Source organism: Pongo pygmaeus, chromosome 2 (genome assembly GCF_028885625.2).
Source record: "Pongo pygmaeus isolate AG05252 chromosome 2, NHGRI_mPonPyg2-v2.0_pri, whole genome shotgun sequence".
Lineage (NCBI taxonomy): Eukaryota > Metazoa > Chordata > Mammalia > Primates > Hominidae > Pongo > Pongo pygmaeus.
The window spans coordinates 6,193,336-6,221,308 of NC_085930.1; the positions used below are offsets into that span (position 1 = coordinate 6,193,336).

At 35.3% G+C, this 27,973-nt stretch overlaps 1 protein-coding gene across 3 annotated transcripts in view; it reads right to left on the reverse strand.

The window, feature by feature from the left end:
• Positions 1 to 27,973, reverse strand: part of EPHA3 (EPH receptor A3) — a 367,831-nt gene that overhangs the window by 330,711 nt on the left and 9,147 nt on the right. For 2 of the 3 annotated variants that reach the window (XM_054482953.2, XM_054482954.2), the window contains exon 2: positions 11,546 to 11,610. In XM_054482953.2, the coding sequence (XP_054338928.1) occupies positions 11,546 to 11,610 (65 nt within the window). Of the gene's footprint in view, positions 1 to 11,545; positions 11,611 to 27,973 lie in introns of those variants that run through there. The other variant, XM_063661463.1, reaches the window with a different exon arrangement.

Sequence of the window (27,973 nt, forward strand, 5' to 3'; positions counted from 1 at the left end):
TGACAAATTTCCAGGAATAGATTTCCCAAGTTGCCAGGGAAACACATTTTCTCTCTTGCTGTGTGTTTATTGTAAAATCCAGTATTTAAAAAATATCAGTAGTTATATTAATCATGAATTATGCACAGTGCTGCATTTAGAGGTTGAGATGAACTACAGCCCTGAATCAAGCAGCAGCTGAATATCTTAGTAAGTACTGTGTGCCTCATTACATCAGATAATGATTTTCTAACACAGCGATCCCCAAACTTGAGTAGCATCAGAACCCCATGGACAGCCTATTAAAAATCCTATTGCTGGGCCCCATCCTCAGGGTTTCTAATGCAACAGGTCGTGATTGGGGCCCAGAATTTTGCATTTCTAACAACTACTGTATACAAGTTTAAAGGTAACATTTTGATCTGTTAGTTTATATATATCAAACTACCTTATTAACAAAATTAATAAAAATAATGTGTAATAATATGATTTTAGGCATATCAGAAAAATCCAAGTGTATCAGCCCCTTTGACATTTTTCTTCTTATGTCACATGTAATGGAGATGAATGATTTTAGCAACTCCCAAGGAATCTCACACATTACTTTGGTAATATTTTTATTCACATAATAATTTTTTAATAAAGTGAGCATCATATGCAGGAAAAAAAGTAATGGTAATCTACCGGCTATTATGGTTGCAGAAATACTTAAGGTGGTTTAAATTGTATACATCATAGCCATTAAGCATTCTTAGGTTCAATGACTATCATTTGGGACATGGGACTTATATAAAAAGTATACTATACCATATTTTTTATAGACTAAATTTAATTTCTTTTTTTAATCTTTCAAAAGAAATTAAGCACCAGAGTGTAATAAGCCTAAGGATCAAAATAATTAAAAATTTTAATAAAGAAGGCAATATTTTAAATAAGCAAAGCTTTTGTGTGAATTATTTTTATAAATTCTTGTTTTACACATAATGGAATGACACAGTTGAAACTCCTTTCCATCAGGGTATGTATCTTGTTTTTATATCCTTCATACAAAAGAACACTTGGAAGCTTGAAAACATAATGTTTAGTCTGAATATACTCTGTATAAAATATTAAAGGAATAGGACATTTCTTAATAGTGCACAAACCTATTCAGTCTACCATACACTATTTTGCACGTTTCAACACATGTAATGTATAACGAATTGAATATGAAAGCCATTATTTTAAAATTATAATATGTATATTTTTGGTCACTTTTATTTTAATAACTGTGCATTTTTGACCACAAAATATGCTAATTTGAATTTGCACAACAAAACAGAGCTTAGTGCCAAAGTTATTTGTTTTAGAGAAAAAATGTTATCAATATGAGAAACTAGCAGAAGCAGAATTTTGTCTTCTATTTGAAATTTTTAAATCTACTTTTAAAAAAATAAAGAATGATTATAGCAAATATATGAAATATTTAAACACTCAAAATAGAAATGAAAATTATTTGACTACATCTTAGCTTTTTATTTAACTTTATAGTTAATCTATGTTAGGTAAGGATCATAAAGCACAAATGAATTTATGAGTAAAGCTGGAGGAAATAAAATCCATGCACTTATGTTTCAAGTGTCCTTTATTTTAAATCCCACTAAGCTTACATCAAAGTAAAAGAAATGAAATATAGTACATGCCGTATTTTTAAAATTCTAATGCAATCTCCTAAAACATAAACACTGTTTTGATGAAGAGAACACAATTCACATAGAGACATAGTGTTAGCAACAGAAAAATCACTTCTTTTTTTTAAAGCACCAAGATAATATTTCATTTTTTATAAATTAAATGTTGCTAGAATAAATTCTATCTTATCTGATTTCTAGCACTTGTCCACATTTTCCCATTTTTTTTTTTTTGAGAGTGCATTTTGTTTCAAGGAAAGGTTCAAAAAACAAAACAAAAAAAAGCCTGTAAGATTTTGCCATGTTTTTCTAATTTAATCAGACATCTTTCCTTGAAAGGTCAGCATAATAGGTGAAAGTGACATACTTAAAATAGAGTCTAAGCAGAAAAATTTCAAGTGACCAAGAATCACATATCACATATGTCAAAAATTTGATGTTCCTGGATTGACTATTCAGCCTATGAAGTAGAATTTGGACTGTGATTCATAAAGGCAGAATCCCAGGTGGTTATTGCTGACATGCAGTTGTCAAAATATTACTTCTGCATATAAAACCCCATTCACAAAGCGAAAGCTAGAAATCCAGTTGGTAAGATTTTTAGAACTCGAACTTCCCAAATAGCAATAATTCTAATATTACAGGCAAATAACATCATACTGTAAAGTAGAAAAATAATTACTTATTTCAGAAAGTATTTTCATTATTTTCATTCCTCTCTAGGATTTATTCATTTTAAACAGTTCTATGATTTGCTCGACTGGATTTATTTACAGGATTCTCACTTTTTTCCCCTTTATAACAATCAATATAATTTTCAATATGAAGCTATCTTTACGTAGCTTTTTTTTCAGTTAAACTTCAGTTCAAAAATCAGTTGTATTTTCTAGTTACATTTAACTAAATATGTCTGCTAGTACAAAAGACAATGTAATATATTTAATATATATTATAGATTATAAAAGATATACGTGTTTATATATAAGAATTGTACTTAATTTTATGCCATTAAAAGAGACAATGAAATCCCTAAAAGACATTATTTCAAGTAGTATAGTGTAAATCATCAAATTATTTTCAAAAAACAAAACAAAACAGAAATCGGTGTTAGCTTTCTTATTTGGGAAAGCTTTTATTATTCATTTTTTAGATAATTTTAATTAATGGACAATTAATATAGAAACTGTAAGTGCTGAGAGTTAAGGGAGAATTTCATGAAATGGGGATTGGCCTCACAGAGCTTACAGTTTCCTGGCTGAAATAAAGATCAATCAAATGATTGCATTAATGTATAATTGTAAGCTGTGGATATACAACAAAGAACATGCATAAGGAGGTAGATGAGCTTATCAGGTGTTATATGCTCGGGATAGGGGTGAGGGTCATTTAGGAGGTGGTGAGGCAGGAGGGTGGCTTGTAAAAAGTCAGGAGGTCTCCATGAAGAAGTAACATTTGACCTGAAATCTGAAATATCAATATTTGAGAACATTCTCATCACTAAAAATTACAAATAAACTGCATACCAAATTACTATGTTTAAACTGCCTCAATTATTAAGTTGGTGCAAAAGTAATTGCAGTGTTTGCATAGTTGAGATTTGCCATTTGATATTGGAATACATTCTGAATTAAGTGTGAAATATGTTACACATCATTTTAATGTGCATTTCTCATTTTATTTTTTGTAATGACTTATTATTTGCTGTTTGTTTTATATGTGTTTTAGACTATGGAAATGATGTTAGACAAAAAGCAAATTTGAGCGATTTTCTTATTGATGTTGAAGATGGATTGTAAAGCAGTGGAGACAACTCACAACACCAACAACGCATTTGGCTCAGGAACTGCTAATGAAGGTCCAGTGCAGTGGTGGTTCAAGAAGTTTTGCACAGGAGACGAGGGCCTTGAAGATGAGGAGCATAGTGACCGGCCATTGAAAGTTGCGGCACTATTCACAATAGCAAAGACTTGGAACCAACCCAAATGTCCAACAACGATAGACTGGATTAAGAAAATGTGGCACATATACACCACGGAATACTATGCAGCCATAAAAAAGGATGAGTTCATGTCCTTTGTAGGGACATGGATGAAGCTGGAAACCATCATTCTCAGAAAACTATCGCAAGGACAAAAAACCAAACATCGCGTGTTCTCACTCATAGGTGGGAATTGAACAATGAGAACACATGGACACAGGAAGGGGAACATCACACACCGGGGACTGTTGTGGGGTGGGGAGAGGGGAGGGATAACATTAGGAGATACACCTAATGTAAATGATGAGTTAATGGGTGCAGCACACCAACATGGCACATGTATACATATGTAACTAACCTGCACGTTGTGCTCATGTACCCTAGAACTTAAAGTATAATTAAAAAAAAAAAAAAGAAAAGAAAAGAAAAAAGAAAGTTGACAAGGACCAACTGAGAGTGATCATTGAAGCTGATCCTCTTACAACTACACAAGAGGTTGCCGAAGAACTCAATGTTGACCGTTCTGCGGTCGTTCGGCATTTGAAGCAAATTGGAAAGGTGAAAAAACTTGGTAAGTGGGTGCCTCGTGAGCTGAGCCAAAGTAAAATAAAAAAAATGTTGTTCTGAAGTGTCATTTTATTATTCTACACAACAATGAACCATTTCTCGATCAGATTGTAACGTGTGACGAAAAGTGGATTTTATACAACTGATGATGAGCATCTCAGTTGTTGGATCAAGAAGAAGCTCCGAAGCACTTCCCAAAGCCAAACTTGCATTAAAAAAGCCTTGGTCACTGTTTAGTGGTCTGCTGCTGGTCTGATCCACTACAGTTTTCTGAATCCCGGTGAAGCCATTACTTCAGAGATTATGCTCAGCAAATTGATGAGAGGCATCGAAAACTGCAATTCCTGCAGCCGGCATTGGTTAACAGAAAGGGTCCAATTCTTGTCCAAGACAATGCCCAAAGACACGTCGCACAAACAATGCTTCAAAAGTTGAACAAATTGGGCTACAAAGTTTTGCCTTATCTGCCGTATTCACCTGACTTCTCGCCAACCGACTACCACTTCTTCAAGCATCTTGAGAACCTTTTGCAGGGAAATCGCTTCCACAACTAGCACGATGCAGAAAATGCTTTCCAAGAGTTCGTGAAATCCCGAAGCAGGGATTTTTATTCTACAGGAATAAACAAACTTATTTCTTGTTGGCAAAAATGTGATGATTGTAATGTTTCCTACTTTGACTAATAAAGATGTGTTCGAGCCTAGTAATAATGATTTAAAATTCATGGTCCAAAACCGCAATTCCTTTTGCAGCAAGATTGTATGCAAACTTTTGTCTGTGCAGATTATATGGAATAAAAATGAAGTGATATCAGAGGCAATGTATTGGGCTCTGAATTGAGAAGAGGTGCCTGCTGAGACTTCACACAACACTGTCAACTTTCCTTCTCCTAAATACAAATTCAAGACCTCAAGTGTAGACTGAGATTTAAGGAGACATGTAAATGAATTTAGCAAAAGAGTTTGAATTAAAACGGGAGAACCTCAAAGCTTGTCTTGGAATAAGAAATGATATTTATATAGCTCTTTCACATGTATTATATATATATATTCTTAGATGCATAGAAATATCTCATTTGCTCAAATCTCATTTTCTCTAAAGTGATATGACATAGGAATTACTCTAATTCCTTTCTTTAGAGGTGAAGACAAATGTTTTTTCAAGATTTAAAAAAATTCTTTTTGAGAGACAGAGTCTGGCTCCATCATCCAGGCTAGAGTGCAGTGGCTCAATCATACCCCTCTGCAGCCTGGAACTCTTGGGCTCAAGCAATCCTCTCACCTCAGCCCCCAGAGTAGCTAGAACTGCAGGTGAATGCCACCAATCCAGGCTAATTTCTATTGATTGATTGATTGATTGATTGGAGATGGGGTGTTCTCACTGTGTTTGCCCAGGCTGATCTTGAAGCCCTGGCCTCAAGTGATTCTCCTGCCTTGGTCTCTCAAAGTGCTGGGATTACAGGTATGAGCCACCTGGTCAGTTTTTGATGAGCTGGCTTACATCTGATTATATAATAAGTGGTAGAGAGAGAATGGAAATGCAGATGCCTCAATTCTAACCAATGTGCTTAACCTGTTTTACTACTCTATTATTTTTGACATCATACTAAAGTACTAAAAAAGACAATCTGGAAAATATAAATAACACTATAATAAACAATTATGCCATAGCCATAGCCTCCATTTAGAAATTAGAATATTTGAGCAAAGATAAAACATTCTTCCTATCAGGATGCCTTTTATTTGAAAGCACGAAAAACACTAAGAATGGCTTAAATAACAAAGAAGAGGTATTCTTTCACGTAATTCAGTGGTTCCGTGATATCAACGTTCCATGTTGGCTTCTCTTATGCTCACTGGGCTCTGCCTTCCTAGTCCTGAGAGAAATGCAGCTGCTGCAGACCCAGAACCTTTACACAACAAGCCCAAACAGAGGAAATGCTGGGTCTCTCCCTATCTCTCTATCAGGAGGAAAACCTTTCCTAGAAATCACTGGAATTCTGCACCAGTCTCATTGGCTTTACTTACACTTGCTTCAACCAATCCCTGCCAAAATAACTGTCATGGTCACGATTAGTTCTCAGATGAATCAACATTCAACCCACGGAGTCGCAGAGGGGCCATTTTCCAGGAACACCTGGGAGGGTGAAAACTTGAATAATATCGATGTTTCTTTCATCAGCAAGGAGAATCCAGCGAACAGATATTGGGTGGGCAATCAACAAGCTCTCTATTTGCCAAAAGAGTGTTTTCCTTTAAGTGCATGTTCACCGCTAAGACATCAATAAATATCTAAAGAAACCTTAATTCCACAATTACTAATTCCGATACCTCTTTCTGTTTTCCACAAATATATATTACTCATTTCAGACAGTGCTTTTTCTACATTCCCTGAACCCTGCCAGTCCTCACTCTCTTCTTATTGGAGTTTCTTTAATTAAGTGAGTCATAGCTCATGATTTCTTTGTACTAGTTAATCAGAATATCAATACTATACTAAGTGAAAACTGTGTAGCTCGACCTTCCTTGGATCTCTCCTCCAATGCATTTATGTAGTGATATGTAGCCTAAGAAAGTTTACGTGGTAGATTGACACTATCAATCAGTCAATCAATCAATCAATTTAAGTACAATCAATTTAAGTCATGTGTAAGCAAAAGGCTGTTTTTAGAAAAAACAATAAACTAACAATATATAGAAGCTTTGATATGTGTTTATTGTTCTCAAAATCAAATATTAATATTAGAACTATTGAATTATTTACCCAAATTTCTGAATAAAATTAAGCCCTGGATTCAAATATCATATTATAATTCATAGTTTATACGGCCAGAGAAGGTAACTGCTTCTGTCTGCTTTGCTAAAGGCACCAAATATAATGCCAGATTATATGAGTGTCAAATAAAACTCTTTCATTGAAAAATGAATTGCTATTCACGACCTCCACAAATAATTTCAGTTTACAAATTTGAGTATTATTTTCATGACCTTCATTTGTAGAAAATTAAAGTTTCATTAAATTTACTCCCAGATATTTATTTGGAGAATTAGTCCAAGGCTTAATAATATATGTAGTATCGTATTTCCCTACAAGGTTATCTCTAAGATATGAAGCACCATTTAAAAATAGAGATAGGGGCCGGGCGCGGTGGCTCACGCCTGTAATCCCAGCACTTTGGGAGGCCGAGGCGGGTGGATCACGAGGTCAGGAGATTCAGACCATCCTGGCTAACATGGTGAAACCCCCGTCTCTACTAAAAAATACAAAAAATTAGCCGGGCGTGGTGGCGGGCGCCTGTAGTCCCAGCTACTCGGGAGGCTGAGGCAGGAGAATGGCGTGAACCCGGGAGGCGGAGCTTGCAGTGAGCCGAGATCGCGCCACTGCACTCCAGCCTGGGCGACAGAGCGAGACTCCATCTCAAAAAAAAAAAAAAAAAAAAAAAATGGAGATGGAAATACTACTCCCAAGAAAATTACCTAGGCGAATTGTAAAGTTTCATGTATGAATACGTCTTTGGAGGAAAAGGAAGAATAGAAATAGAAAAGAAATTATACGTAGGAATGAACTACTCTTCACCATTTTTCTCCAAATATGTTAATTTTTTATAGCTCAGATGATACAAGCATTCCATGAAAGATTCAAATTTGAAATGAATCACTTATTTATTTTTTTAAAATTTATATTTCAACAGGTTTGGAATTTAGAGCTTCTGATGAGAATACGATTGGAAGTTAGAGGAGGAGCTGGCAGTCTCCCAAATCTCCTTAGTTATGGACAGTTCCTGATGGAATGCTATTATTAATCCCCTAAGTAAGAGTTTCTCAATTTAGGCACTGTCATTTTAGACCAGGTCATTCTTCTTTTTAGGGGCTGCCATGTTCATTGGAAGATATGTAGCAGTACCCCTGGTCTCCCCTACTAAATGTAAAAGTGCCTGCTTTCCCCAGTTGTTACAAAAGTCTTCAAACATTGCCAAATATCTCCCCGAGGCAAAATAAAAATTCCCTCTTCCCTTACTCGCTCAACCTGTTAAGAACCATTACCCTAAATCAAGAGTGAGAATTTGCAGTGATTTAATATGGTATAATATTGTTATTATGATTTTTTTTCCTCTTAAGTTTACAGTCATATTTTACTTATCCTCCAGTCAGATGTACTGCCAGTTATTAGAGTTAATTAATTTGAAAAATAACAAACTCAAAGTCATTTCCAGCTCTTGTCTTTTTTTAATGAAAAACGTTTCAGCAAGGATATCACAATTGTTATGAGTACCTATTTCCTTTAAAAACAATACAACCACAAAACTAATCTATCCTTGTCGTATTAAAAATGAGAGCAATAACAATAATTAATTGAATCTAGAGGCACAAATATTTGTATATGCCAGGCTATTAAATCCAAAATCTAAACTTACCATACATTATTTTCACCCAGTAATTTGGTCAGTTTCTCAAAAAAAAAAAAAAACAATTGATCTAATGTTTTCTAAATCTGCACCATATATTTCCTTATATATATTATGGTTAACATAATATGTGGGAAATTTAAAGGAAATATACACCGCATATCACCACAGAACAATAATTCACATCATTTGATTTTATTCTTTTTTTTTAGCTTTGGAGTTCTTAGGTATTGTAAGTTTCATGAACTATTGGGAGTTTCTCTTTTCTCCCTGCAAATAATAATGATAAGCCTGAAGAGAATGACCAACTGTTTTAGGCTATTTTATGCATCAGAAATAGGAAAATCACAGTTGCAAGATCAACAGAGGACAGCAATGAAGAGGAGCTAATGGGTCCGAGTGGGGATCTCTGAGGCAACAGTAAACCAAAGAAGAAACTGAAAACTTGATTGTGGAAGCTACAAGAGATTTCTAGGCAACGAAGAGATAGTAAATTGGGCCAGAGACGGGAAATGTGAAGAGGTAATTTATCCAGAGGAGTGTTTCTCAAATTTAATGTGCTAAAGAGTCACCTATTGAGATGCAGATTCTGATTCACAATGTCTGGAGCAGGGTCTGGTAGTCTGCATTTCTAATAATCTCCCACATGTTGATGTTGCTGGTTTGTCCCTGTGCCACACTTCATCCAGCAAGGTGCTAAGAATACCCCACTGTCTACCTCCAACATAGCTCTGGAAGTAGAAGTGCCAACTCTATCCCATCACATTATCTATGAGAATAACAATGGGGGAATTCATTTTCCCCAATTCTCAACATATAAAAATGTGTTACCATTATACCTTCTTTAAAGGAAAACATAAGCCAGACTGTTGCTGTGAAATATAAGATGATTTCTTGTTTTAAAAAATAAACATATACATATCTATTAGTTATAGATACTAATATAGTAATATATATACTATATTATTTAGCATATAGTATACTATACACTAATATATAGTTACTAAATGTTACCATAGCTTTTGCTTTTCTTATATCCTGAAGCAGCAGTTTCTCTGGTATATTATCTGAAGGAGTCATGAAAAATTTAAATTTCTAAAATCAAATTAAGGTGAGGTTTGACTTTTAGATGATTAGTTTCAAATGAGTTTTCCAGCTCAATCTTGAGTTTCAATTCACTCTTTATGAAAACCTAGGCTGTGCTTTTATCCTAATCATTTGATTCCTTTTACATCTCTGGGAAAATCAAATCCTGGCTTACTTCATACTCTCTCCTCTAAAGTAACTAATGAAGGCTTGATTTTAGGTTTTGGCATATTGTCAAAGTCAAGGTGTGTCAGGAAGAGAAGCAGATACAAAGATGACAGATAGATGAAGTATCTATGATGGAAAACATCCGCTGGTGAAGAAGCTGGTGCTATCATAAAAATGTGTATATTTAGGCACAAAAATCTAAAGACTGAACGCCAATACGAAGTGGAAGTAATTACAATCTCTTGAAAAGATGACTATCATAGAAGGACAGGAATACATAAATTTGTTCCTATGACAAATATTTCAAAATAGCACTTCACATATTTCACAAACTTTACTTAGAAACAAAAAGGTATGCTCAGGAATTTATTACACAATTGTGTAGGGAAAAGAGTTTGAGAAATGTAACACACCCCCCCATTTTTCAGAAAAAATAAAAGAAAAATATTCTCCCAGAAAAGTCTCATTATAGTCATTCAGAACACCAAAATGCTACACACTCTGTAATTTGTATCTGGACTGATAAAATACCAAAGCTATATAAAAAGTTTAAAACTTAAAGGCAGCAGCAGATTTTTTCTAAGTAATATTCCCATTTTTAAGCTGATCTTGGCAAATTGTAGACATTTTAAACAAATAAATGAAGACAACATAGGTTTATACTGTTGACCAATAAATTCTAACTACTTGGAAGAGCAGTTACCGAGGTTGATTCTAAGGCTACGACTTTGGAGATCACCATCTCTAAATACACACTTTCTACATTTGGAGATCACCATCTCTAAATACACACTTCCTACATTTGGAGATCACCATCTCTAAATACACACTTTCTACATTTGGAGATCACCATCTCTAAATACACACTTCCTACATTTGGAGATCACCATCTCTAAATACACACTTCCTACATTTGGAGATCACCATCTCTAAATACACACTTTCTACATTTGGAGATCACCATCTCTAAATACACACTTCCTACATTTGGAGATCACCATCTCTAAATACACACTTCCTACATTTGGAGAGCACCATCTCTAAATACACACTTCCTACATTTGGAGATCACCATCTCTAAATACACACTTTCTACATTTGGAGATCACCATCTCTAAATACACACTTCCTACATTTGGAGATCACCATCTCTAAATACACACTTCCTACATTTGGAGATCACCATCTCTAAATACACACTTTCTACATTTGGAGATCACCATCTCTGAATACACACTTCCTACATTTGGAGATCACCATCTCTGAATACACACTTCCTACATTTGGAGATCACCATCTCTAAATACACACTTTCTACATTTGGAGATCACCATCTCTAAATACACACTTCCTACATTACCTGAAATGTAGGCAGTCTAATTAATTCACCTATTCTGATCACATCAAAAAAAGCCACTCTTAGATCATTGACATGATGCCAATAATAATTAAACGATTTAATCAGTCCATTCAAGCAATTGATAAATTAAGAAGAAAAAAAATCTTCAAAATTCTCAGTAGCTCCATTGGACACAAATGTCAAGCTGTGCTACTCCATATATTGAATACTCTTATAAGTATAATTTGTCACCAGATGTACAAGAGTTCTCTTTAGAGAATACAATAAATTCATCTGCTCCCTAAGACAGGTAATGGAGAAAATGTTTCCTTTTGATAGTTTATTGAACTCACCCCATGTGACGGATAAGAGATCCAGCCCAGCTCCCCTTGAATTGTTTTTGAATCCAGTAGATTGACTAAAATAAAACATAATACACAAACACAGTTAATAGCAGTGAATTATTTCTATTTGCTTCTGTTGGGTTCACATTGTTTGTTGTTGATATTGCTCAAAAAACATAACTCTTCCTTCTCATTATAAGTCTATAATTAGTATAAAAAAGGAAATTACAAAAAATACACAGGGAAAGTTAAGAGATCAAAAGTTTCTGTGTCCTTTTAAACTGTTTGCATTTGTTTACAAGGATAGGTTAATGTTCAATATACTGACAATTTCTGACATAATAATTACGGGTTTAAAGAGGAAACAATGAAAATGCAAAATAGAAAACAACATTAATGCTAGCATATCAAAATAACTTCAAAAATATTAAACTTGATAAATTTATATATGATTCCACAATTAATTCATTTCTTAAATATGTTGCCAGGGTGAATCAATATATCTGTTTATTTATATCTAATATGACACCTTCATATCATCCCTGGCTAATACTCAACATATTATTCTGCAATGTGTATTTTTTAAAAATGTATTCATTATTTACTTATATGTAACACACAAAAAGCTTAACTACCAATTTGAGGAGAAATCAAAGTAAAACCATGTTTTATAATAACACCTGTGTAAAGCTTTACTTATTTAAAGTAGTTATTTTTACTCAAAGGCTTTAGTGGTTTTACTCAGAACTTTGTGCTCGTTCTAATGACTTTTAATCGATATTTGTACACAAAAAGTAAAATATAACATGCATATGGTTGCATTTTTAATATATTATTAAAAGAAGATGGAACATTGTTTATTTTCCATACTGAATATTCATTTGTAATAGGTTAGAAAATAAAATACACAACGGCACTTCAAATACAATTAATAACAAAAGGTTCACTTTGATTGTCTATCTGACCCATTAAATAATGGAAACTATGGTTTTACCTCATCTTTCTTCCAAATTAGAAAACAATCCCATGATTGACTAATGGAGGATGTGAAGGAAGGTTACATAAACTAAGCATGCATTATTAACATGAACCAGACCATGAAAATCAATAAATACAATAGAAGGGAATCATTTTCAGGGGTTACTTATATACACAAACCAAAACATAATGTAAATACATACACTGCACAACATGTTCTCATGTTGTTTATAAAGTGTTTCCTGATACATGAAAAGCACCATCCTTTTAAAAATCATCTCAAGTATTTTTTTTGCAAAGCAAACATTAATCTTATAAAATGTTAAGAAAAATAAATTATGTATTCGATAGACTTTCAAAAATAATCTCAACTTTTTTTGGTGAAGGAAATATTAATCTTATAAAATGTTAAGAAAAATAAATTACATATTTGATAGACATTAGGTTTCTAAATTTTCAAGCAGTACTAAAATTTTGATTACCTGGTTAGTTGATAAATACATTAGGTGGGTAAAAGGCTCTTGATCATTACAATTTAAAAGAAATACAATTCTCAAAGTTAGATTCTTTAAGTTTTGCTAGTGAAAGACAAACATAAACTTTACCTTTTACATTATAATTCCTTAATGATTAAAGAATTTTTCCCAATAAATTAATCCTAATGAGAAGTAATTGTATTTAGATTAAAACAGAAGATAGCCGCTGCATGGATTACATAGTATAATTTCCATAATTGAATTATTTCCCAGGATATCAGCTTGGAAATTAACAGTATGCTCAATTATATTGCAATTATCTCTGAAAAATAATTTAAAAACCTCAACCAATTAATCAATGTTATAGATTATATTTCAGATCAGTATTAGAAAATTTTCGAAAATATGAAAATACTTCCTCACCTTTGAATTAAAGGATATTACCAACATTCATTCCGATAAAAGATATAACTAGTTCAATTGTTAGCTGTGTCATACCAATCATTTAATTTCTCTGAGCTTTATATGGGATTTGCATAGTAGAAATCAGCTTGCCAGTATACATAAATTATTAGATTACATTTGCAATGTCCTTAGGGGTTTAAATGGCTTAATGTATCATTGTGTTCAGGTAATAATTGCACATTAGTAAATGATAATTATACGTTACTCCACATGCTAAGATCAATCACTAGTTTAATCTCAGTATTAGTAACCAGAGTGAGAAGAAGAAGATATGGTTATTACACAGACTCCATTTAGTAAATTACTTATTGGAATGTAGGTTGTCAACTAATGAACTACCATATCCTTAAGTTTCTTCTGATAATAAGAACAATGAAAAAGAACTGGACTAATCACATCAGCATTTGGTTTCTACTCAAAGGAGAACAAATAAACCAAAATAGGTTAGACCATACAGTCAATTAAAGTAAGTGTAGAAGATTAATTAAATTTATTGCATTTACTCAGAAATTAAATTTTTAGTGCACTCCATTTAGCATAAATGAGAAAAACACAGTTAGCAGCATTACTTCTGACTCTGATTCTATTGTCTATCAATTATATCTACCCTGAGTATCTTGCAATGTTGCTGTGATGTTCAAATACCATAAATATCTTTAAAACCACCATGAGTTTATAACATGCTGTACAGACTTCCTTCTTGTAAATTTAATACATTAATATTATTTAACAACAGTTCCATTTTGGCTTCTGAATTACATTTATAATTCAATTACATGACCTAAATACATGATCTAGTGGAGTAGAATAGTTAACTTCAAAACACATTTTAAAAGCACATACTGTGGATTTATAAAGTGCCTTTTGTTTGTACCCAAATAAAAATAACACCATCTAAGAATTCTAAATACTTTAAAGTGAATGGTTACTTAATTGGGACTCCCAGGATACAAACCTCAAATCTCCCGTGATCCATTGTAGAACTGTTTGAGTATATAGCGTAATTGAGGTAAGAAAAGAAAATGAATGGAATTTCAAAGTAAATCTGTGAGCGATTTCTCTGCATACATTGACTCAATGCAACATTGCAATACATATCTTAAACCTCGCACTGATACAGGCAAGAACTTTGGTTACTATAATGCTGTCCCCTCTCTAAACATATGTAGACCTGATCATTTCCTTTCAAACGCTAGGACAGATGGGATAGGCTGATGAGTTGCGACGTACAAATATACTACTGTGGACTGAGTTTTAATTGCGCTAGTAATTGGATAGTTTATTTCAATTGCTGGACAATGCGAGTTCACAATGATAAAATCTGACAAAAAGAAAACTTTCTTAAGGCTAGATAGGAACATATGCAAACTTCATTCCTTAACGGCTATCTCATGCCAGTTATCTATCAAAGCTGTAAGTTACCCCTTCCCAGATTTCATATTCTAATGATGTGATTGCCAAATATTTTTGGTGTGTAACAGAAAACACATTATTTTGTTAATTTTAGAATATTTTATATTCAAAAAAGTATGTGGAATATATTAACTTTTTTAATGAAAGTGATTTAAATTGGAAATCTTTTTAAGTGTCATGATTCTATTTAAGTTGGTAAATAAATAAGTGGAGTTTTTCTGGGCAAAAATGAATTTGGAAATCACTGTCTTAAGTATAGATGGATATGGTTCTCGGTTTTTCTTTCACATGTTTTACTGCCTCTCATTGCTTTTAAATAGAGATGTATGACTAGAAGGGGCTTATATTCATAAGAAGGGGAAGGCAATCCTTACTTGGACTGTTGATTTGGCTTTCAGATGGGCACTAAGTTACTGAGATCTGGAAAGAAGAAATAGTGGTTTCTGACGTAAATAAGAAGGTGTAGAATGGAGTAAAGGAGTAAAAACAAAGTATAGTGGCGGGCGCGGTGGCTCATGCCTGTAATCCCAGCACTTTGGGAGGCCGAGGCGGGTAGATCACCGGAGGTCAGGAGTTCAAGACCAGCCTGGCCAACATGGCGAAAACTCATCTCTACTAAAAATACAAAAATTAGCCAGCGTGGCGGCACACGCCTGTAATCCCAGCTACTCGGGAGGCTGAGGCAGGAGAATCGCTTGAACCCGGAGGCGGAGCTTGCAGTGAGCTGAGATTGCGCCACAGCAATGCAGCCTGGGAAACAGAGCGAGACTCCGTCTCAAAAACAAACAAAACAAAACAAAGCAAACAAACAAAAAAAGGAACAAAGTATAGAGCAAATTGGCTCAAATTGGTAATAACTACTTATGGAAAGGAGGAAACCTGGATGTCATTTCTGCCACTGATTTCTACTGTTACATTTCCCCGTCTGTTGGATTGTGGGATTCAGATTCCCGGAGTCATCCTCTCTCTTTCTTTCCTATCCTCTATCACAATGGAGAGACTCAATCAAAAGTCCACTCCTAGTAAAATTGCTCATTAGTATTGGTAGTGTCACAAATAATTGCCTATTCAAATAATTTACATCGTCTTTTCTTCTTAGTAAAAGGAACAAACTAAGATTTTTTTTTCAAGCTCTCAGTTACTAAAATAAGAGCTTGAAACAAATGTTCCCAGTTAGTGAGGGCAGATTAAAAATGCACAAGTTTCTGGAGTTTTGATTTTTAGAGAATTATTAATGCATAAAGATTTTTAAAGGACATTTCTAAATTCTGACTCATAGTGGCTACTTGTCCACTTAGAAAGACTGAGAGTGAAACTAATATTCACACCTTGAAAGACTTTTAAGTGCCACAAACATGCAGACAGTTCTAAAAGGTTTTTAAAATTAAATGCCACAGTTTTTTACTGAAGCAGATCTTTCCAATTACCTAATAATACACCCATAGGCTTTGTGGTAATGCTATAGTTGCATTTTATGAAACTGAGTTATAAATAATTATTAAACAATCATTTCAAGGTGAACAGTAGGCTTTAATGGCTAAAGAATTTCAAACTCATATAATAATGCACATGTTTTCTTGTAAAACCTTCAGTTATAAGGGACTTTTATAGCCAAGTACAAATAACTATAAAACCACTACAACAAAAATAAGCCCATCCTTTGATTACATCTTGTTTTCACTAGAGTAATGACAGTTTCTTTCTATGCACACCATCACTGTAATTGTCCCAGCCTCATTTCACAAATAATTATCTTTATCATTTTCATCACTTTCTGTTATAATAAGCAGAATAACTTTGCTCTAGGTTACAGGACTACACACAGCTCTTCAAACTGCTTCTAAGTATATTTAAATGTCACAAATTGAAGAAAATGATACAGAAAGAAATAAATTTTGTTCTCAGTGTTATCATTCTCTGTGTTATCATTCTCTGTGTAGTTCTCTGGTCAAACATAATACAGAATTAAGAAATCGACCTATATTTTCTGATAGGAATTCACCAAAGCTCAGCTTTTCTGTTTTACTGTAAGCACCAGGGTACGACATTGAGAAGTTTAGAGAAGATAGTTTTTTTGATGTACTTATGTATTGCAACATAACTTTTATCTACCATGCTTGTATATTCTTAATTTAATCATTCCTGTGGGCTTCCTGTTTGTATTTATTTTCTTTCTACCCAAGCATAATTTTTTTTTTTTTTTCTTTGAGACAGGGTCTCCCTGTGTTGCCAGGCTAGAGTGCAGTGGCACAAACTTGGCTCACTGCAACCTCTGCCTCCTGGATGCAAGCTATTCTCCTGCCTCAGCCTCCCGAGTAACTGGGACTAGAGGCGTGTGCCACCACGCCCAGCTAATTTTTGTACTTTTAGTAGAGACGGGGTTTCACTATGTTGGCCAGGATGGTCTCGATCTCTTGACCTCATGATCCGCACGCCTTGGCCTCCCAAAGTACTGGGATTAAAGGCATGAGCCACCGCACCCAGCCAAAATATTTTAATAGATCTAATTAGTATTTTATTTCACAGATAAAAAATTATAAAAATGTTGTACAATAAACGAAGTCAGCTATTATGCAGCAATTGTGTGCAGATAAAAGTTCCTGTAAACTGTGTTAAATTTAGCAGCATTTTATATCACAGAAATGTTAATTTATGCAATTTTTATCAAATGAACAGCTAAAATTATGATGTAATAATTTATTTTATTTTATTTTTTTTGAGACGGAGTCTCGCTCTGTTGCCCAGGCTGGAGTGCAGTGGCACAATCTCCGCTCACTGCCAGCTCCACCTCACAGGTTCACGCCATTCTCCTGCCTCAGCCTCCCGAGTAGCTGGGACTACAGGCGCCTGCCACCACGCCCGGCTAATTTTGTTTTTGTGTAGAGACGGGGTTTCACCGCGTTAGTCAGGATGGTCTTGATCTCCTTACCTCGTGATCTGCCCGCCTCGGCCTCCCAAAGTGCTGGGATTACAGGTGTGAGCCACCACGCCAGGCCGATGTAATAATTTTTTAAATGCTGCCATATTAAACATTGTTATGAAAAACCTTCGGTCAGGTGGTATTTTAACAGCCTATTTATGTGATATAAGAAGATTTCTGCCCTTAACTTATTCTTTCTCATTAGCTTTTTCTCCTGGGCAATAATTTTGGATTTATTTCTATAAAGATCTTAGTTATAGAAGAAACTGTAATTAGCTGTCTCGTCTCAATCTTTGCCAACAGTAAGGGGAACTCCTTGGAATCAAAACAGAGTCTCACAGTAAGATGAGTCTGTGTTTTTATAACTAGAGTGATTCAGGAAATAACATAGAACAAAATTCTACTAGAAACTGGGACACTTTAGTAAATGTCAATCCTATGCTGCTCATAAAGTGTTAAAATTTCCTTTTCTTTTCTTTTAATCAGAGAAATATAAAGTTCATACTGATATCAAAACTATTATGGAACAAACAGGTATCAAGATACCAGTAGAAAATGTGTTCTTATAATAAAATAATCCTTTCACATAAATGAGTTGTGATGCTCTACTGCCAGTAAATTTTTAGTACACTAACAGCCTGACTTAAATAACAGCTCTTTGTTTCTCTCCATTGTTAACTGATATTATGAATCATTCAGACAAGTAAAATGTGTCTCCCAAAATGTAAGTTTCTAAAACCAGGACATTATTATGTAAACAGCATTTTATTTTTCACAGTTTTGCTTTTTAAAGTGTTCCAGAAGTAATAGAATGACTTGTTTATATCCAATTCAGAGAGACCTTTTTGAAAGATTAAAAAGTGAAAAATGAAAACATATTACTCAATTATGAAATACAAATAGTCATTAAGGGAAATAGCAGTTTAAACTACAGCATATGCATTTTTCCTTCACCCCATAAAATCAGTCTATCTTGGTATTTAAAAAATCATATTATCATAAAATGTAGAATATCGACATCCAGATAGTACAGGCTATCTGTTCAGCCAGAGTTTGACTGTTGGCTGTGAAAATAGAATAGAAGAAGAAAATTGGCCTATAGAATAACTCTAATATAGTATTTCCTTTAGAAATAAAATTGTTCGGGGAGGAGCCAAGATGGCCGAATAGGAACAGCTCCGGTCTACAGCTCCCAGCGCGAGCGACGCAGAAGACGGGTGATTTCTGCATTTCCATCTGAGGTACCGTGTTCATCTTACCAGGGAGTGCCAGACAGTGGGTGCAGGTCAGTGGGTGAACGCACCGTGCGCCAGCCGAAGCAGGGGCGAGGCATTGCCTCACTCGGGAAGTGCAAGGGGTCAGGGAGTTCCCCTTCCAGGGGTGACAGAGGGCACCTGGAAAATCGGGCCACTCCCACCCGAATACTGTGCTTTTCCGACGGGCTTAGGAAACGGTGTCCCAGGAGAGTATAGCCCGCACCTGGCTCAGAGGGTCCTACGCCCACGGAGTCTCGCTGATTGCTAGCACAGCAGTCTGAGATCAAACAGCAAGTCGGCAGCGAGGCTGGGGGAGGGGCGCCCGCCATTGCCCAGGCTCGCTTAGGTAAACAAAGCAGCCGGGAAGCTTGAACTGGGTGGAGCCCACCACAGCTCAAGGAGGCCTGCCTGCCTCTGTAGGCTCCACCTCTGGGGGCAGGACACAGACAAACAAAAAGACAGCAGTAACCTCTGCAGACTTAAATGTCCCTGTCTGACAGCTTTGAGGAGAGCAGTGGTTCTCCCAGCACGCAGCTGGAGATCTGAGAATGGGCTGACTGCCTCCTCAAGTGGGTCCCTGACCCCTGACCCCCGAGCAGCCTAACTGGGAGGCACCCCCCAGCAGGGGCAGACTGACACCTCACATGGCCGGCCAGGTACTCCAACAGACCTGCAGCTGAGGGTCCTGTCTGTTAGAAGGAAAACTAACAGAAAAGACATCCACAGAAAAGACATCTCGAGCTGAGAGAAGAAGGCTTCAGACGATCAAATTACTCCGAGCTACGGGAGGATATTCAAACCAAAGGCAAAGAAGTTGAAAACTTTGAAAAAAATTTAGAAGAATGTATAACTAGAATAACCAATACAGAGAAGTGCTTAAAGGAGCTGATGGAGCTGAAAACCAAGGCTCGAGAACTACGTGAAGAATGCAGAAGCCTCAGGAGCTGATGTGATCAAATGGAAGAAAGGGTATCAGCCCTGGAAGATGAAATGAATGAAATGAAGCGAGAAGGGAAGTTTAGAGAAAAAAGAATAAAAAGAAACGAGCAAAGCCTCCAAGAAATGTGGGACTATGTGAAAAGACCAAATCTACGTCTGATTGGTGTACCTGAAAGTGACGGGGAGAATGGAAACAAGTTGGAAAACACTCTGCAGGATATTATCCAGGAGAACTTCCCCAATCTAGCAAGGCAGGCCAACATTCAGATTCAGGAAATACAGAGAACGCCACAAAGATACTCCTCGAGAAGAGCAACTCCAAGACACATAATTGTCAGATTCACCAAAGTTGAAATGAAGGAAAAAATGTTAAGGGCAGCCAGAGAGAAAGGTCGGGTTACCATCAAAGGGAAGCCCATCAGACTAACAGCGGATCTCTCGGCAGAAACCCTACAAGCCAGAAGAGAGTGGGGGCCAATATTCAACATTCTTAAAGAAAAGAATTTTCAACCCAGAATTTCATATCCTGCCAAACTAAGCTTCATAAGTGAAGGAGAAATAAAATACTTTACAGACAAGCAAATGCTGAGAGATTTTGTCACCACCAGGCCTGCCCTAAAAGAGCTCCTGAAGGAAGCGCTAAACATGGAAAGGCACAACCGGTACCAGCCACTGCAAAATCATACCGAAATGTAAAGAACATCGAGACTAGGAAGAGACTGCATCAACTACCGAGCAAAATATCCAGCTAACATCATAATGACAGGATCAAATTCACATATAACAATATTAACTTTAAATGTAAATGGACTAAATGCTCCAATTAAAAGACACAGACTGGCAAACTGGATAAAGACTCAAGACCCATCAGTGTGCTGTATTCAGGAAACCCATCTCACGTGCAGAGACACACATAGGCTCAAAATAAAAGGATGGAGGAAGATCTACCAAGCAAATGGAAAACAAAAAAAGGCAGGGGTTGCAATCCTAGTCTCTGATAAAACAGACTTTAAACCAACAAAGATCAAAAGAGACAAAGAAGGCCATTACATAATAGTAAAGGGATTAATTCAACAAGAAGAGCTAACTATCCTAAATATATATGCAGCCAATACAGGAGCACCCAGATTCATAAAGCAAGTCCTGAGTGACCTACAAAGAGACTTAGACTCCCACACATTAATAATGGGAGACTTTAAAACCCCACTGTCAACATTAGACAGATCAACGAGACAGAAAGTCAACAAGGATACCCAGGAATTGAACTCAGCTCTGCACCAAGCGGACCTAATAGACATCTACAGAACTCTCCACCCCAAATCAACAGAATATACATTTTTTTCAGCACCACACCACACCTATTCCAAAATTGACCATATACATGGAAGTAAAGCTCTCCTCAATAAATGTAAAAGAACAGAAATTGTAACAAACTGTCTCTCAGATCACAGTGCAATCAAGCTAGAACTCAGGATTAAGAATCTCACTCAAAACCGCTCAACTACATGGAAACTGAACAACCTGCTCCTGAATGACTACTGGGTACATAATGAAATGAAGGCAGAAATAAAGATGTTCTTTGAAACCAACGAGAACCAAGACACAACATACCAGAATCTCTGGGATGCATTCAAAGCAGTGTGTAGAGGGAAATTTATAGCACTAAATGCCCACAAGAGAAAGCAGGAAAGATCCAAAATTGACACCCTAACATCACAATTAAAAGAACTAGAAAAGCAAGAGCAAACACATTCAAAAGCTAGCAGAAGGCAAGAAATAACTAAAATCAGAGCAGAACTGAAGGAAATAGAGACACAAAAAACCCTTCAAAAAATAAATGAATCCAGGAGCTGGTTTTTTGAAAGGATCAACAAAATTGATAGACCGCTAGCAAGATTAATAAAGAAAAAAAGAGAGAAGAATCAAATAGATGCAATAAAAAATGATAAAGGGGATATCACCACCGATCCCACAGAAATACAAACTACCATCAGAGAATATTACAAACACCTCTATGCAAATAAACTAGAAAATCTGGAAGAAATGGATAAATTCCTCAACACATACACCCTCCCAAGACTAAACCAGGAAGAAGTCGAATCTCTGAATAGACCAATAACAGGAGCTGAAATTGTGGCAATAATCAATAGCTTACCAACCAAAAAAAGTCCAGGACCAGATGGGTTCACAGCCGAATTCTACCAGAGGTACAAGGAGGAGCTGGTACCATTCCTTCTGAAACTATTCCAATCAATAGAAAAAGAGGGAATCCTCCCTAACTCATTTTATGAGGCCAGCATCATCCTGATACCAAAGCCAGGCAGAGACACAACCAAAAAAGAGAATTTTAGACCAATATCCTTGATGAACATTGATGCAAAAATCCTCAATAAAATACTGGCAAACAGAATCCAGCAGCACATCAAAAAGCTTATCCACCATGATCAAGTGGGCTTCATACCTGGGATGCAAGGCTGGTTCAATATACGCAAATCAATAAATGTAATCCAGCATATAAACAGAACGAAAGACAAAAACCACATGATTATCTCAATAGATGCAGAAAAGGCCTTTGACAAAATTCAACAACCCTTCATGCTAAAAACTCTCAATAAATTAGGAATTGATGGGACATATCTCAAAATAGTAAGAGCTATGTATGACAAACCCACAGCCAATATCATACTGAATGGGCAAAAACTGGAAGCATTCCCTTTGAAAACTGGCACAAGACAGGGATGCCCTCTCTCACCACTTCTATTCAACATAGTGTTGGAAGTTCTGGCCAGGGCAATTAGGCAGGAGAAGGAAATCAAGTGTATTCAATTAGGAAAAGAGGAAGTCAAATTGTCCCTGTTTGCAGATGACATGATAGTATATCTAGAAAACCCCATTGTCTCAGCCCAAAATCTCCTTAAGCTGATAAGCAACTTCAGCAAAGTCTCAGGATACAAAATCAATGTGCAAAAATCACAAGCATTCTTATACATCAATAACAGACAAACAGAGAGCCAAATCATGAGTGAACTCCCATTCACAATTGCTTCAAAGAGAATAAAATACCTAGGAATCCAACTTACAAGGGATGTGAAAGACCTCTTCAAGGAGAAGTACAAACCACTGCTCAAGGAAATAAAAGAGGATACAAACAAATGGAAGAACATTCCATGCTCATGGGTAGGAAGAATCAATATCATGAAAATGGCCATCCTTCCCAAGGTAATTTACAGATTCAATGCCATCCCCATCAAGCCACCAATGACTTTCTTCACAGAATTGGAAAAAACTACTCTAAAGTTCATATGGAACCAAAAAAGAGCCCGCATCGCCAAGTCAATCCTAAGCCAAAAGAACAAAGCTGGAGGCATCACATTACCTGACTTCAAACTATACTACAAGGCTACAGTAACTAAAACAGCATGGTACTGGTACCAAAACAGAGATATAGATCAATGGAACAGAACAGAGCCGTCAGAAATAATGCCTCATATCTACAAGTATCTGATCTTTGACAAACCTGACAAAAACAAGAAATGGGGAAAGGATTCCCTATTTAATAAATGGTGCTGGGAAAACTGGCTAGCCATATGTAGAAAGCTGAAACTGGATCCCTTCCTTACACCTTATACAAAAATCAATTCAAGATGGATTAAAGACTTAAATGTTAGACCTAAAACCATAAAAACCCTAGAAGAAAACCTAGGCATTACCATTCAGGACATAGGCATGGGCAAGGACTTCATGTCTAAAACACCAAAAGCAATGGCAACAAAAGCCAAAATTGACAAATGGGATCTAATTAAACTCAAGAGCTTCTGCACAGCAAAAGAAACTACCGTCAGAGTGAACAGGCAACCTACAAAATGGGAGAAAATTTTTGCAACCTACTCATCTGACAAAGGGCTAATATCCAGAATCTACAATGAACTCAAACAAATTTACAAGAAAAAAACAAACAACCCCATCAAAAAGTGGGCGAAGGACATGAACAGACACTTCTCAAAAGAAGACATTTATGCAGCCAAAAAACACATGAAAAAATGCTCACCATCACTGGCCATCAGAGAAATGCAAATCAAAACCACAATGAGATACCATCTCACACCAGTTAGAATGGCAATCATTAAAAAGTCAGGAAACAACAGGTGCTGGAGAGGATGTGGAGAAATAGGAACACTTTTACACTGTTGGTGGGACTGTAAACTAGTTCAACCCTTGTGGAAGTCAGTGTGGCGATTCCTCAGGGATCTAGAAGTAGAAATTCCATTCGACCCAGCCATCCCATTACTGGGTATATACCCAAAGGACTATAAATCATGCTGCTATAAAGACACATGCACACGTATGTTTATTGCGGCATTATTCACAATAGCAAAGACTTGGAACCAACCCAAATGTCCAACAATGATAGACTGGATTAAGAAAATGTGGCACATATACACCATGGAATACTATGCAGCCATAAAAAATGATGAGTTCACGTCCTTTGTAGGGACATGGATGAATTTGGAAATCATCATTCTCAGTAAACTATCGCAAGAACAAAAAACCAAACACCGCATATTCTCACTCATAGGTGGGAATTGAACAATGAGAACACATGGACACAGGAAGGGGAACATCACACTCTGGGGACTGTTGTGGGGTGGGGGGAGGGGGGAGGGATAGCATTGGGAGATATACCTAATGCGAGATGACAAGTTGGTGGGTGCAGCGCACCAGCATGGCACATGTATACATATGTAACTTACCTGCACATTGGGCACATGTACCATAAAACCTAAAGTATAATAATAATAATAATAATAATAAAAGAAAAAAAAAATTGTTCCTAGAAGTCTGTTGGATATAAGATTCAAAATTCTAGCATAGGAAACAAAGAATGTAGTGACGAAACAAAAGTAAGTTTAAATTTAAAAACATCCTCTGGATATTTTGGCATCCCCAAACACACATGTGCACATACATACACACATATTTCTTTTGAAAGAACCCCACTTAGAAGAAATTGGTTTCCTTATTAAACAAGTTTCTGGAAAACTAAAATCAGAATAAAGCTTTGACTTCATCATATTCTGCAGAATATCTGGATTGTCTAAAATCTCAGGTGTATCATTTATTTTGATCATGACAATACAAATTTGACTGACATCTACAAACATGGTCACACACACATGAACAAACTCTTCAAGATTTGTTTTTGGGTCTTTATAATGGTCCACAAAGGATCAAATATGGTACCACATTCTTAGCAGTTTATTTCAAAACACTAGTCTTTTCCTTTGCATCTTAGGAGCATGGTGTGAATGGAAAGCATCAAACTCTGCACTGGAATAGTCAGAAAACTTTTAATTTATTGATGAAAGAGATGGCAGAATGCAAATAAAGACCAATGAGATATTTTTGGGTAGTGTAGTCATAACAGGAATAGCACCTACAGAAGTTTTTATATGGCGATGGTTCTATTTTGATATTCAGTCACATGTGTTTCGAATACATTCACATGCACTCACATGTAATGTAAAGAATTTACATTAGTTTAGGTATGTGCTTAATAAGAAGAACTATTTCTGAATATTTAGTTATTTTGGACATGCTTAAAAGTGTGTCTTTGTTATATATTCATTTAAATTATTTTTAAAGTTACATGCAGTTAAAAATAAATCTGGGTTAAAATTATCCCCACCACATGAATTTAAGCAAATCATCTAATCTCCTAGTCCTTGTTTTTATGAATTTATTATTATCTTTTACCTTAAAAAAATTCTCCCTGTCTCTCAGGGACTCTGTTCTGGGACTTAAATTTCACCCTCCACTAAAGATTCATATCGTATTTTTCATAATTTTCATGTCCATGTTATAACAATTTTTATATAAGTATTTATTTTAGATTCATTTATCCCATTGAATTTGACATCTTCAAGAGCACAGAGCATTCCAGTCCCTGGCGTATATTTTTTTCAAACTCCAGTGGGTAACTAATCTTCAGATAAGCACTGTTTGGTAAATAAACAAACAATAAATTATTATAATATAAAAGATGAGTTATTATTAAGTAATAGGCAATTAGTTATATATCAACCCTTTTCTTGACTCATTGTAATGATTCTTAAAGTTGTGCCTTTGTCGTTACATTTAGAGTTCCAAAATTTTCACTAATAGGGTTAGGGTAGTAAACCTCCTACAAACCTGGCAAACATAAAACAAAACATGCTTAGTTAATTTCCAAAGGATCACCTTTGGAAAGAAAAATTTAAAGGAATATTACGAATTTTATATCTTTTTAGTTTTCTTCCTCTCATTTTATATTTCTTGTGGGAATATTAAAACATTTAGTATGATTTGGAACATCACTTTGAAAGATAAGAAAAATTTTCCTTATGCAATGTACAAATGTCAAAGAAAATCACTTGTATCTGAAAATATAGAAAAAAACCATTGTTAAGCAGAGATTAACTAGTTTAGTCAGATGAAATACATATAATTACACGTGGAAATTTCTTTTTCAGAGAACAAGGACAATCAAATCATAATTTAGATCAGAAGTGTCAAGAACACTATAATAAAATCAATAAGTTTAACTTTTTGAGTTATCTAATGTAAATGAGTATTAATTTATCTATAGTAAACCAGATAGTAAAAGTAAACCAAGAGAAAAATATTATGTCCTTTTATATTGCATCTTTGAAAATATTTCCAATATTTGGCAGTTACTGGATTTGGTGGTGTTTATAGATTTCATAAAAGAGTAACAACAATCTGACTTAATTCTAGTTCTAGTTTTCTATGATGCTGTCAGTTCTTTTATTCTGTAAAAAAGCAAAATCTACCATGATCAGCTGTGACTTATTCAAGGGGGAAAAAAATCTCAATTTGTATATAACTCTAGCCTTTTTGCCACCTTTGAATATTATAGATGATTAGAGGACAATTGGGGAAAATGAACAAGATTAGATAGTGACAAATAAATCAATGGTTGTTTTTGTTTTTTTCACACCACCTGTTTGTAATCAAAAAAAAAAAATTATGCCATAGTGAGGTCAAAAGGTATATATTTATTCATAAGATTTTGCTTACAGTTTGGGAATAGCTCAGTTTTGTAAGAGGACAATACTGTTGGTGATATAACACACCACACAGTGCTGCAAATAGACTTTTCCTGTGAGTGGTGTTTTGCTTACCCAGAGGATTAGTTAGATAATCCACATGGAAGACACTGCAAATTAGCTTCCCAGACTTTCCCTCAGTGTGAAGACTGCCATCAGATGCAATGAAAGAATATATCCCTTTAAAAGCCATACAGTTTTATTAATTGCTAAATTGGGTTTGAAAATCAGGACATAAATATATGTTAACTACTAACAAGCCACTCTGTGTTTCCCTTAGTCAATCTGAGGTAGATAGGAAATGTTACAATTTCCTGTTGATTGGAAATCAATCAACTTTATCGTAGGCAAAAAATAAAATTTTAAGGCCTTACATGAGGCAATTTACACTTACTGGACCTGTAGAGCTTATTCATCTATTTTTCTTAACTACTAATTGAAAAAACCTACATTAACTTTCTCAAAATGAATGTATTAAAATTCAAGAAGAAACAGTTTTGATATTGACCAACTAAACTTCTCAGTAATAACATTAACCCACAATTCTCTATTTGCTTAAGTCCCTTTTGAGGCCCTGCTATGTAATCAGTCAAGATGTTTGTCTTAAAAGGGAAGACAGCTCAGTTTGGAGCCTTTAAAGTCAGTTTACATTTGTCTTGATTTGGGAGAGCTCTGAAGACCCAAATATAAATATAAAAAAATCAAATAATAGGAAAATGAGTAACAAATATGAATATAAAAAAATCAAATAATAGGAAAATGAGTAATTGACATGAATTCTCTGGAAGTAAGGGGGAAAAAGTTTGTTGCTAATTCTTCACTTTTGTTCATGGAAAATGTGCCAATAGCTTGAAAGATTGGCTAGCTCTTTAGTTAGCCAACAC